Source organism: Bufo bufo, chromosome 3, assembly GCF_905171765.1.
Source record: "Bufo bufo chromosome 3, aBufBuf1.1, whole genome shotgun sequence".
NCBI lineage: Eukaryota > Metazoa > Chordata > Amphibia > Anura > Bufonidae > Bufo > Bufo bufo.
This window is the reverse complement of record NC_053391.1, coordinates 186,739,572-186,753,779: the sequence shown is the minus strand read 5'-3', so window position 1 is coordinate 186,753,779 and position 14,208 is coordinate 186,739,572. Positions and strand designations below refer to the sequence as shown.

Below are 14,208 nucleotides of genomic sequence, written 5' to 3'. Positions count from 1 at the left end.
AGTTACACAGAAATTGATGGAGGTTTGGTTCAGACACGCTCTGCCAGGTGGTTGAGGTATTATTAACCTAAAGAATATTCTCGTCATAATAAAACATTTTGTGCCGTGAGATCTAAAAAGGGACATTGGTTTCCTAAAATGTCTCAAGCCTAACATTATTATCTGACTGATGCACTCTGTGTCTGATATAACGTATATGCCTACAGGAAAATACATAGACCATAGTAATGTGAATCACAAATGATGTGTCTTTGTCTTGAATTTAGCCATGTGGCCTCCAGTGTTTTCACATGTCTGCGGTTAAGCTGACAAATAGTGAAATTATAGATATTTGATATTTATGTGGCTGCTGAGCAGATCAAAAGAAAAGGGCCGACGTGTGCTAACCCTACTTAGAATCTTTTGGTTCAAATATCTCTGTCAGCGTTTCTGGAAAATATATTAAAGGGAATTTGTTACCACAGATCAACCCTCTCTCCTTGTGGAACGTTCTCATAACAAACAGCTAGATTCTTCTACAAAAACCAGTGCGGACCATCAGAAGTCATTTGTAGATCTTTTGTGGCCATATATACAAAATATCTGACCTAAAAGATCTCCTGGCAATTAGATAGATCATAAAGGTATTATAGATGAGTTTCCATCTTCTGGGACACTTTAAGTGCAGTGAGACCCTGAGGAGCTGATGTAGAGGATGGGAGGGGTAGTGGCCCTCAGTGGCGCACCTACAGGGGGGGTCCAGTGGGTCTGGACCCCCCCTAGAACAACCAGCCAAAATTATTTTTTTTTTTAATCCTTCAGGGCTGCACCGCCGATCACCACAGGCGGCGCGGCCTTGGATGTAATTGCGGCGGCGGCGGTGGTGGGGGGGGGGGGGGGGGGGGGAGTAGGAGTACTAGGAGATGAGCGCTTATCTCCATATCTAAGTACTCGCATTGTGGAAGCGCTTATCTCCATATCTAATCCATCTGTATCGCCGTCCTTAGGACAGCGATACAGATGCCTGTGCTGCGGCAGGGGAGGGAGCGGTGTGTCCCTCCCCTGTTCTTCTGATAGGCCGCAGGCACTAACGCCTGCAGCCTATCAGAGGCCGGCTCAAGCGGCGCGATGACATCATCATCACGCCGCCTGAGCTGGACAGCACACAGCAGGGACACAGGCCGGAAGAGCCTGCATCGCATCGCTGCTGATAGAGGTAAGTATCAGTGTATTTTTTTTATTTTTTTTTGGAGGGGGGGGGAGCTGGCACTATGGGGGCACTAAAGGGGAGAACGGCACTATGGGGCATCTGGTGGTACTTTTTTTTTGGGTGGCACTTCTTACTGGCACATTATTGGGGGGGCACCATGGGGGAGAGGAGCACTATGGGGGCTCTAAAGGGGCTTTTTTTTTTACACATTATGGGGGGCACTATAGGGGAGAACGGCACTATGGGGCATCTGGTGGCACTATAGGGGCATTATTTCGGGGCACTATGGGGAAGTGGGGGTTCTAAAGGGGCCTTTTTTTCTTATTGGCACATGGGGGCATTATGGCATCTGGTGGCACTAAGGGGGCATTTTTTACTGGCAGATTATGGGAGGCACTATAGGGGAGGGCGGCACTATGGAGGAGTGGAGCACTATTGGGGCATATGGTGGCACTTTGAAGGGGCATTTTTTACTGGCACATTATGGGGCGGCACCATGGGGGAGAGGAGCACTATGGGGGCATCTGGGGGGTCTAAAGGGGCTTTTTTTTTATTGACATATTATGTATTATGGGGGCACTATAGGGGAGAATGGCACTATGGGGCATCTGGTGGCACTATAGGGGCATTATTTGGGGGCACTAAGGGGAAGTGGGGGCTCTAAAGGGGCCTTTATTCTTATTGGCACATTATGGGGGCATTATGGCATCTGGTGGCACTAAGGGGGCATTTTTTTACTGGCACATTATGGTAGGCACTATAGGGGAGAGCGGCACTATGGGGGAGAGGAGCACTATTGGGGCATATGGTGGCACTTAGAAGAGGCATTTTTTACTGGCATATTATGGGGGACACTATGGGGAAGGGGGAGAGGAGCACTATGAGGGCATTTACTGGGGCACAATATAGGGGTATTTTATACTGGCATACATTATGGGGACATTAGCTCAACAGCGGGCACTAAGCGGGGGTATTTCATGTACTGTCATATTGTAGGGAGAATTATTAGTACTAGGAGGTATTATGCGGAGCTTTGCTAATACTGGGGGGCTATGAGGAACATGATTACTAGTATGGGCACTATAGGGGCATTATTACTACTAAGTGTGCTCTGGCAGAGAATTATTTCTATTGGTGGGATTTTGGGGAGCACTGTTACTTTGGGGGCACCCTGCCACAGTATCAGCTTAGCACAATAATTTTTGGGGGACATTATCTTTATACTATTAGTGTCTGGGCGCAGTTATTTTTTTAGAGCACTGTGTGCCAATAATGGTTGAAGGGGGCACTATCTGTGTGGTAGTAGTATTTCCAGGGGGACTGTTTCTGCAGTATAGTATTGGGGGCACAGCGGGCACAGTATTGGGGGTGGCAGGAAAGGGTGTTCAGAAGATGTGAAGATGATGGAAATGTGGGAAACTAATGTCTGTTTGTCAATCTCTGCAGAGACGGGAGATGGCTGAAAAATCATCATGGCGGTCTGGTCTGAATGGAGAAGATGAGGAAAGAGAACGTCTACAACAAAGGTGACATCACTGGATGTAAGAGGTATGGGGCGCTATGTAGGAGAGGAGATGCTCCGGCTCCTCCCCCTGCTATTTGCAGAAGGAGGATTCAGAGCTGGGTGAGGACGGTCAAGGGGGGCAGCAGGCCACGGGCGGGTGTCAGATGGGGGGGGAACCACAGGCCTTGAGCAGGATCAGGGGAGGGAGGAGAGCGGAGGAGCTTCCTGGCTGTAGCTTGTTATATAAGCAGGCAGTGCAGCCAGGACAGGCCCCCCCTCTCCGTATGATGTGTAGACAGGCCGCAACTATAGAATGTCAGCTGTACAGTGTTTGTTGGGAGTGGCCTATTATATGTGGGAGGGGCTTTTAATAATGGGCGGGGCCGCATTGTTTTTTTCCTACAGAGCTTTAAGAATCGCCAAGTAAAAGAATCAGCGCAACACACTACATCCCTTCCCTGCATTTTTAAATATAAAGGGGGCTTTGAAAAATTGAATTAGCACAGCACACTACACATGCCACATTTTTTTGCCTTTCGGACCCCCCCTAGACAAAATTCCTGGGTGCTCCCCTGGTGGCCCTGATGAGATGTTGTGTCATGGTGTACTCCCTCAGGCCATTGCTCAAATCAATGCAGTGGAAAGGTGCAGGCCAGAAGTAAAAGTATAAAAGTCTCTCAGTGTAAAATGTAACATCCAGTGGTAGTTGGTACAAAGTGCAGTTTTGGTCACCAGGTGATGGAGGTATTGTGGCTGATTAGGTGACAATTCCTTAGCAAGGTTGCTTTCCCGCCGTTTTCCCACTCTCAGGAATGGTGTTTTCGTGGACAAGGCTTCTCATTATTGCTTACATGGCAGAGCTCACCAAAGTGGGTCTTGTCTCTAGCTCTGCTCTGATTTTTTGTCATAAAAATTCACCCCAGAAATTGGAGGCTGATCCTCAGATTTTTGCAACGGATTGTCAGCTGTGCAGGTTATGGATCCACCTATGGGGCTAATCTATGAGAAGCTACCTGCTGCGACAAGAATATGCATGTCCATTGTTTTTTTCTGTAATGCTCTGCAGATTCACATTATACTCAGCAGGAAGTAGAGTAGGATCATTTTCTGCTTGGATTCCAAGTGTGGAATCCTCGCAGAAAAGACTCTATGAACAAAGCCTTAGGCTGGGTTCACACGGGCGTTGCGGGAAAATGTGCGGGTGCGTTGCGGGAACACCCGCGATTTTTCAGCGCGAGTGCAAAACATTGTAATGCGTTTTGCATGCGCGTGAGAAAAATTGCGCATGTTTGGTACCCAAACCCGAACTTCTTCACAGAAATTCGGGCTTGGGATCGGTGTTCTGTAGATTGTATTATTTCCCCTTATAACATAGTTATAAGGGAAAATAATAGCATTCTGAATACAGAATGCATAGTAAACTAGCGCTGGAGGGGTTAAAAAAAAATAATAATAAATTTAACTCGCCTTAGTCCACTTGATCGCGTAGCCCGGCATCTCCTTCTGTCTCCTTTGCTGAACAGGACCTGTGGTGAGCATTAATTACAGGTAAAGGACCTTTGGTGACGTCACTCCGGTCATCACATGATCCATCACCATGGTAAAAGATCATGTGATGGATCATGTGATGACCGGAGTGACGTCACCAAAGGTCCTTTACCTGTAATTAATGCTCACCACAGGTCCTGTTCAGCAAAGGAGACAGAAGTAGATGGCGGGCCGCGATCAAGTGGACTAAGGTGAGTTAATTTTTTTATTATTTTTTTAACCCCTCCAGCGCTGTTTTACTATGCATTCTGTATTCTGAATGCTATTATTTTCCCTTATAACCATGTTATAAGGGAAAATAATAATGATCAGGTCTCCATCCCGATCGTCTCCTAGCAACCGTGCGTGAAAATCGCACTGCGTACGCACTTGCTTGCGGATGCTTGCGATTTTCACGCAGCCCCATTCACTTCTATGGGGCCTGCGTTGCGTGAAAAACGCAGAATAGAGAGCATGCTGCGATTTTCACGCAACGCACAAGTGATGCGTGAAAATCACCGCTCATGTGAACAGCCCCATAGAAATGAATGGGTCGGTATTCAGTGCGGGTGCAATGCGTTCACCTCACGCATCACATCCGCGCGGAATACTCGCCCGTGTGAAAGGGGCCTTAGGCCTCTTTCACACGAACGATACGGATTGGCTCAGGATGCGTTCAGGGTGTGTTCAGTGAAACTCGCACCATTTTGCAAGCAAGTTCCGTTAGTTTTGTCTGCAATTGTTCAGCTTTTTCCACGCAGGTGCAATCCATTTTGATGCATTTTTCACGCGCGTAAAAAAATCCGGATGCAATGCATTTTTCACTAAAGCCCCATTCACTTCTATGGGGCCAGGGTTGTGTGAAAAACGCAGAATATAGAACATGCTGCGATTCTCACGCAACGCAGAACTGATGAGTAAAAAAAAAAAACTATTGAAATGAATGGGTCAGGATTCAGTGAGGGTGCTATGTGTTCACGCGTGGAAAACTCGCTCGTGTGAAAGGGGCCTTAAAGTTATTAGCCTGCTGACAAAATTGTCAATAATCTTAGACATTTTCTGATCCAAATCCAGGAGTGGATTCAAAAAGAATGAGAAATATAAAGAAAGGACTTCCTGCTGGATTCACTTTTGGCTTTGGTTCAAAAAACTGCATCAAAAACTGTACGTGCGAGTCCAGCCTTAGGGTCCATTCAGAAGACTGTATTTCTAGGTCTGCATCCTTTCCGCAATTTTGCAGACCCATTCATTTCAATGGGGCCGCAAAAGATGCAGACAGCATACTGTGTCTGCATCCGTTCCTCCATTCCGCGGCCCCGTAAAAAAAATAGAGCATGTACTATTCTAGTCCGCATAGAAGCACGTGCAGAAGCACATGGCCGGTATACGTATTTTCTGGATCAGCAATTTGCGGACCGCAAAACACTTACGGTCGTCTGAATGGACCCTTAGAAAATAAGTCTGAGCAGCATTGTGCTGTGCAGACACAATAGTATTTGCCGAGTTCCTGGTTGTAGCTTTGCTGAACCTTGCCGATTATGTATGTCCTGCTATGTAATTACTCCCAGATATTCTTTCTATGAAAGTTGGAAGGAAAGTTTTCCATGTTAGCTGTTCCCAATGGAAGTGTCTGCTCGTATGCACTTTATATTGTCATGCTTTCTTTACACACACCCTTCCATGTCATTTGTACGTGGGATTATTACCGATTTGTGTTGACACAGCTGCTCACTTTACAGCGTCTGCTTGGTTACACGTCTGCTTAAATTGCTTTTTTAATTTTGGAGCAGTTTATTTAAGCTTTCCCGGGTGGTGTTACTTTGACTTTCCCGGCTAATCTCAAACTTGCTGTGTACCTGGCGAATTCAAGGCTTTCCTTTCTGTTAGGGCTCATGCACGCGGCGGCAGTTATGGTCTGCATCCGATCCGTATTTTTTGCAGATCAGATGCAGACCCATTCGTCTCAATGCCCCTCAAAATTTTTATTTTTTTTGCGGACAAGGATAGGACATTTCTGCAGGAGAAAAAAAAGTGACGCCAGGCTCTCGGCCGGTATCCGTGTTTTGTGGGTCTGTGATTTGCGTACCGCAAATACAGATACAGTTGTATGCAGGAGCCAGGAGCCTTTAGCAGTAGGCCATTATATCAGACATCAGAACACTGCATGTGCAACACCTAAGCCTGAATGCTTTCTGTCTCTCCTTCAGGATAAAAGTTACTGCAACTAAGGCCCCTTTCACAACACCATTTTATATTTCTGCTCTTCTGCTCAGTTAGAGGACAGAAAAGTGAAAGTAATGAAAGTGGATCTGGCACCTAACTAAAAGAAACTGAGCAAAATGGACTCCAGAGTCTGTTCAGTTTACATTCAGAATCCTATTTTTTACCAGACAAAAAAGCCCTGAATGCAGGACTTTTTTGTCAGGTCTTTTTGATGGAATCTTCAACGGAGGCACCAAATGGAGTCTCCAACGCAGATATGGACTCACCCTAATCTGGAAGACGTTTAAACAACATCTTTTGTGAATGATAAGTAAAGATGTATTCGTTAGGGTGCTGACACAGGTAGTTTTAACAACAAAAAAAAAAAAACACTTATGAGAAAAGCTTGACATGGTCAGCATTTTTTGTTGGTTTTTTTTGCAGGCATTTTTAGAATTTGTTTCACCACAATGCGTTTTTTGCATGCTTTGCATTTTTTATAGCAAAATATATACGGGGGCGTGGAGGAGGCCGGGACATCTTACACCTGAAAACAGATCAGGCCAGAGCCTCTTCATAAATTAGGCGCTTTTTCCATCAGCGCAGGGGGGAAACTGAGAAATAAATGACCCCCTTTGTGTGGTGGGAGATGGAGCCTAATTGTCTGGTAATTTAGCTTTCAACCCTTTGCATTCTGCACTACATATGGGCAAAATCCTTTGACCTAAAAAGACCATTATAGTGACTGTAAAGTGATTTCTATGTGTCCCATCTCGCTGAAGCTAATCTGGTCCTTTCATAAGAAGAAAAGAGCACGATGACTGGTTCAGCCTACAGCTAAATCTGGACTATGTGCAGCATCAGACGGGAATTCATTTAACTCTGTTTAGCTGAAAAGATGTGAATAGAGAGGATACACATTAATCCATCAGATTTTATGACTGTCTATCTTTATTTGTTCATGTCTCCATCAAGCATACCTCTACATCAGACGACATAGACACAGCTGTGGTTCTCCTGATTAAAACACCATTTTTATTTTGTAAATCTGAGGCTTGGTTCCCAAGTTATGATACTTTTTCTTATAATACAAATGAGGCCTTTGGTGCAATGAGGGCGTCACCATTGCTCTTTTTGCGAGCAAACACGATTTATTTCTGTAGCCGGCCCCTCCCTCACTGCTTTGATTGACAGAGCCAGGCAAGGGCAAAGCAGAGGATAGATCATCAGTTAAAACAAAGTGCAGAACCCCTTATTTATTTCAGTAATGCAACTTAAAAGGTGAAACTAACATATGGGATAGACTCATTACATGCAAAGCGAGATATTTCAAGCCTTTATTTGTTATAATTTGGATGATTATGGCTTACAGCTTATGAAACCCCAAAGTCACAATTTTGAGGTACCCTTTGCTCAGGGGTATGGATTAATTAGTTGACTAGAGTGTGACACTTTGAGCCTAGAATATTGAACCTTTTCACAATATTCTAATTTTAAGCTGCATTAATGCAATTCCTTTTAATTTGCATTATTGAAATAAATGGACTTTTGCACGATATTTAAATTTTTCGAGTTTCACCTGTACAAAAGGCAATCAGCGAGACGGGGGAATATTGCAGGAAAGCAGTCAGCAGCGTTTTAATCAGGTGAATCACAGCTATGTGTCTATGCAATCAGTTTCAATATGGAGGTCGCTGGTGACAGACTCCCTTTAAAGCTGCCCAGGTCTATAAAAATGGATGGCCACTTTGGTGAACAGCCTATTAGTACATGTTTCACTCCATGGAAATAATAGTGCCTGTATTCTGACAACCAATAGAATTTGATTTGCCCACTATTCCCTGTAAGGGCGTAGGCTACTTTCACACTAGCGGCAAGGAAATCTGTCAGGCTGTTCCGGCGGGTGAACAGCCTGTCGGATCCTTGCTGCTGCTAGTGCACGCGTTCCACCAGACTACCGCTCCGGCCCCATTGACTATAATGGGGGCGGGCCGGAGTTCCGGCGGCTGCGCGGCAAACATGCCAAGAGGTGGCCGGAATAAAACTACAACATGTCATAGTTTTATTCCGGCCACTTCTCGGCATGTTTGCCGTGCTGCCGCCAGAACTCCGGCCCGCCCCCATTATAGTGAATCGGACTGGAGCTGTAGCCTGGGGGCACGCGTGCACTAGCTGCAGCACGGATCCAACAGGCTGCTCACCCGCCGGAACAGCCTGCTGGATTTCCTTGCCGCTAGTGTGAAAGTACCCTTAGTCACATGCCAGTGACCAGACGAGTGCTGTCCATGTTCTCCATGAACATCTATTGATTTTAATTTGCGTCTTCACACCCTTGTTTTCTCAGTGATCATGGGTCAGTTAGAAAACAAAGGAGACAGACATTACTTGGTCCAAACACGCCCTCTCTGGTCAGTCTGTATTTCACAACAGTTGTGAGGAGACGCTTGGGAAATCCTATTTGCAGCCTAGCAGTACATGTAGAAAACGCATGACAGGGCCAAAAACGATCATGGGCCAAATACAGAGCCTTCACAGACATTGATGTGAATGAAGCAATGTTTTGTTCACAGACTTTGGCAAAAAATACGTTCATGTGCATGAGCCCTTAGGGTGAATTCATACGTGACCTTACTGCAACTGTCCTATTCATCTGAAAGGTGATTCAGCCAAAGCCAGAAGTGGATTTGAAAGGAATCGGAACTGTAACGGAAGGACTTCCCTTCCTGCTGATTCTGCTTCTGGCTTTGGTTGAAAAATCTGAACAAAAATCTCCCTTGAAACCTTCTCCATAAAACACTATGTGAACCTACCCTAAGAGGAATTTGTGTAACATCTATATATGAATGCATTACTGTACATGCAATTGCTTTATCTATACACCAAGGGTCACCAGAGGTGAACCTTAGCTTTAAGTCCTGTCTACATGTATGGTAGGGCATAAGCATGCTATGAAAGCTGCTAAGCAGATGTCTTCTTTGGAGTTACTGTTCCTTTAAACTGGAGCTTGGAAGTGACAGCGTTAAAATCTAATTTGCTAGGGAAAGTCCTGCAGATTGTGAATGCAGCCTTTTCTTCTCAACACTTTCCTTTTGGGATCACTTAGCTTAAAGAGAACATTGATATCAGTTCTGAAATAGTGTTGTCAATTGTGTCTGCCATATGCCTCCCCTCCCCGGTAGTGATGGGCCAAGAGCCGGAAAATTGCATAACACAAATACAGACATGCTGATGAGAACATTCACTGTGTTTTAAAGAGGTCCTGGGGGAGCATGTTGTGCTTTATTTTCAGGTCTTAATGGCCTTTTTAAGGGTTACGCTAAGGTGGTCAATTTTGCACATTAATTTTGAGGTAATAAATAAAGATGTAGTCATCAGAACTTGTCAATCACTGATTCTCCTATTCTCTTACCTAGAATAACTGACCACCTCTACTCTCTCTGTGGGAGACATACAGGAAGGACTTGACAAGGGAAACCACACCTAAGTTGTACTTTTTTTACAGGATGTTAGGAAAAATATTTTCCTCTCTTTAAAGCCTTATGCAGACGTCCGTGGAACACTGTCCGTGAGATACTGGACTGGCATTGCAGGAGCTCCCGGCATCATAGCAACCAATGAAGCCGTGCGCTCCTGCAATGCCAGTCCGGTACCTCACGGACCGTGTTCCATGGACGTCTGCATAAGGCTTAAAGGGAACCTGTCACCAGTTTTATGGTGTCCTAACTAAGGGCAACATAAATAAGTGACTGATTCTCTTAGCAAAATGCTGGGTCACTTTCTTTAATTGACCCAGTCAATCTGCCAACATCTTGTATTGAAAAGCTCCAGCTGATAATGATGAGTCCTGAATATTCATGAGCTCCTGACTCTCCCCACCCACCTGCTGCTGAATGACAGTTTTTTTTTCCATATGAATCAGCAGCAGGTGGGCTGGGAGTGGCTATAGCTCTGAATTAAATATACGCTGGACTCACTGACATCACGCTGGACTCAAATCAGCTCATTAGCATGTGGCATGCAGCATCTTTGTGTGTATATTATGAGGTAACCATCTGTCACACCAGTAAGTGAATACATCTAAGGTACTTTTTAGTAGTTAATGATTGCATATAATTAGTTAGACTATAATCAAATATCCACATGACAGGTTCCCTTTAACTCTTGCAGTACTCACAGACAACCACTGTAGCAATCATCTACAATTTTTGAGGTGAAAATCCTCTAAGGTGAATACTCTTCAGAAACGTTGTGATCAAAGTGTTGCATTCATTAGCACTGTTCATACTAAATGTGCATAGACACTACATAAAAAGATTGTAAAAATCAGAACGATTACTAAGAAAAAACAGCTTGAAAGCTGTGTGCTAACCAATGAGTAGTACTAATACCTAAAAAAAAGATTAGATTCACATTGCATCAAAAGCCTGGTGACATTATTGACGCAAAACATAAACCCATGAAGTTGATTTTGCTGTTCTTGACTTTGATCTACATGCTAGTAGATTGTACACTAAATCTGAGACACACTGTGGTGAATCTTCATAAGATTGTTTGTCTGGTTTGGCCTTGAAAAAACTGAATCAACTTCAAAGGAACATTCTCCAAAATGTAGATGTATATGTTGGCAGAAACCGTAGATTTTCGTGGGACCGGCAAACCATCTAATGTGTATGAGGGCCTCCAAATGTCCACAATGAGCAGTTGGATTTTTACCTGCCAAGGCCATTTTTTGGGGGGAGATAGAGTCTGGCAGCGACTTTACCCCTAATCCTACTGAGGACACATGCTTGCTCTGCGAAACATGCATGTGTATGAGGGCATCAGGAGTGACAGCTGTAGGTTGAACAAGAGTTTAGCCAACAGTCATCTTATATGTATGGCTGGCCTTAAATGTGTTTTTAGACACTCTGTGGATGTACCATAGGAACAAAATAAGCTTCCGTGTGTGGACATAGCACTACATAGGGAAATTATATGACTTATATTTGCCATTTTTAGCAGTTTTTCTCTCTACAGGCTCCATCTCTAGTTCTCAGTTCTCCCAGATCTAGTGAATATAGACTAGTTACTATGATGTCTCCTATACACAGCACATGGAAACTAAAGGAGATACAGTATAGGCAGCACAGTGGCTCAATGGTTAGCACTGGTGCCTTGCAGTGCTGGAGTCCTGGTTTAGAATATGACAAAGGACAACATCTACATGGAGTTTGTATGTTCTCCCCATGTTTGCATGGGTTTCCTACGGGTACTCTGGTTTCCTCCCATACTCCAAAGACATACTGATAGGGGCCATAGATTGTGAGCCCCATTGGGGACAGAGTGATTCTAATGTCTGTAATGCACTGCGGAATATGTCAGCGCTATATAAGTGAGTATAATGCATAAATAAAAAATATTACTGTGAATTACTTATCGTGAGATACCATAAAACACTGTTAGATTTAGTCTCTGTGTTTTTGTCTGTGCCACTTTCTCTCTCCCTCAGTGCAGCTCAGTTTTCCTCCCTTCTCCCTCTCTATAGAAATCTATGGGCAGCTATAGTCTGACCCTTCAGTAAGCTTATAGCTTGTCTTGGTTCCTCAAAATGGATTTGGCAGAGAATTCAGAGAGAATGTTAGTTGAGCAGAAAGGGAGGAGGAAGAAAGTAGCCTGATAAGTGGAGAAAGAGGCATTTTTTCCTGATAAGATATATTACATTACAAAGTTTCTTATATTCACCAAATACGTGATTTGTTGATTTATGCAATGTTTGTTTCAAAGTAAATAAGCCTTATGGTACATCCACATGGGATGCAATGAAAAATCCACAAGGTATCTGACTGAATTCTGCAACAGCAATATCTGCGCCAAATGGTGTGGATTTTGTTCTGTAATTCATGATATATGCTGTGGTCGCAACAGATTTCTCACCTTGGCTGTTGCTGTGGTAGCTGAAGTCTGTTCTCTCTTACTGTTGTCTTTCACACTGATGGAGTGGGTGTACGTGGCTTGATTGCATGAGACCAACCTCACCATCAAGCTGTACACTTATCATTATTTTCTGCGAGGGGTGTGGCACCAGTATTGCTAATAATAATAATTTTTTCCCTTACATCTTAATTGACCATATAATGGATTTGTGCTGTTGGGGGGGAGGGGTGTATCTATTTATATTGACAGCACCCTGTTAAGATTTTGTGTTTTGAATGTCATATTGCCTAACAAAACAATATATATTGAATGATTACTTTTGGGTGTACACAGTTGTTTTATGTGTTGCTGCAATTGTATGGAGATCGTTCTGGAGGTTGTCTGTGTGGGTCCTCGTTACTTGGACAGCCCTGTGATGACACAAGGAGCACTAGAAGTACATCGTAACTTTGAGTGGGTAGGGTTTAGTGACCTAATATGAAAAATGTACTCAATGCGTAAGTGAAGTTATCCCCTGTGTCATCAATCCTGCACCATTGCTTTGCTGGGGTGGTGACATCAGACCCCTCACCTGCAACATCTTACAAATATATAAAGAATGACTTACCTAGTTGGAAGTGATCCATTTTCATTGTGCTGTTGGTCAGTGTTCCAGAAATTGTGATAATTGAGATCTTTCTTATGGCCATCTCACAGACAGTCTCCAGATACTCATCGCGTTGCTGGGAGTACATGTTGTTGTCCTCCTTTGGAGTTGTGATGAGCTGTATGACACACATGAGATGTTAAAGCACAAACTGAGGTGGATCCTTTTAACATTAGTAAATGAAGCTAATTATTGTCTTAGCCAGTGACCGATGAAACGCTTCACGTTCCTGCATTTGAAAAAGCTTACATACCTTAATTGGCTATGTGTGCCTGTTAACAGAATTAGGCCTTCAAACCGCAACCAACCTGTTATCTAGGACAGTGGCAGCTTCACAATGATGTCCTTTTATATTCTGAGTGATTCAGCATAAGTCAATAAAAGAAGTGTGATTGCTGCATTCTCATGCCTATCAGGACTCATACGGGACTCGGAGGCGCCACTCTAAGAGTCACTCTCACTGGTCAGCTTCCTGGCTTGATCGGCATTCCTCAAATGTCACCACGGCATCTGAGAGTGTTAAAAAAACAGAAGTACGGGCTTCCTGCTCAGACACGCCTTCACCCTGTTCTAAAAATGAGCCGCCGAATGTACTAGGCTTCCAGGCTCATTATTAGTATATCCCAGTTCAGGCCACTAGGTGGCAGCACTAAACTGTGATATAGTTATTTCTATACAGAATAATGGAGCAATTTCCATTATTCTGTATAAGTTGCAATCTGCTGAAAAGTAAAAAAAAAGTTTTGAAAATATAAAAAAACCCTAAAAGTAAAATCACCACACTTTCCCCAAAATAAAAATAAACAAAAAAAGAAAAACATTATGGGCATCGTCACATGCGAAATCATCCATACTATAAAAATACCAAAAAGTTAGCCCATATGGTGAAGGATGTAACAGAAAAAAATAAAAAAGGCTGAATTGCCATTTTTTCATCACTTTATCTCCCAAGAAAATGAAATAACAAGTGATCAAGTCCCAAAATGGCATTGTCAAAAAAGACAGATTTCCTTCAAATGAGCCCCACACATTTTCGTAGACATAACTATGGGAGTCACCGGGGAGCAGGGGTTCTGTTGCCACCTTTCCCAACAAAAAATAATACTTACACAAATTAAAAAGATTGGTGTGTCTATTTAAGTTTTATTTACAGTAGCCTCTATTTTTTAAATGATTCTGCTGGGATTTGAACTCACAGCTATCTACATTAAAGTCAAGAGTAAATTC

General features: G+C 43.6%; 1 protein-coding gene across 1 annotated transcript in view; it reads right to left on the bottom strand.

Annotated features, from left to right (window-relative positions):
• CCDC80 (coiled-coil domain containing 80) overlaps positions 1-14,208 on the bottom strand; it is a 130,119-nt gene that overhangs the window by 103,980 nt on the left and 11,931 nt on the right. The window contains exon 3 of the mRNA XM_040423822.1: positions 12,943-13,099. Coding sequence (XP_040279756.1) covers positions 12,943-13,099 — 157 coding nt within the window. The remainder of the gene's footprint in view (positions 1-12,942; positions 13,100-14,208) is intronic.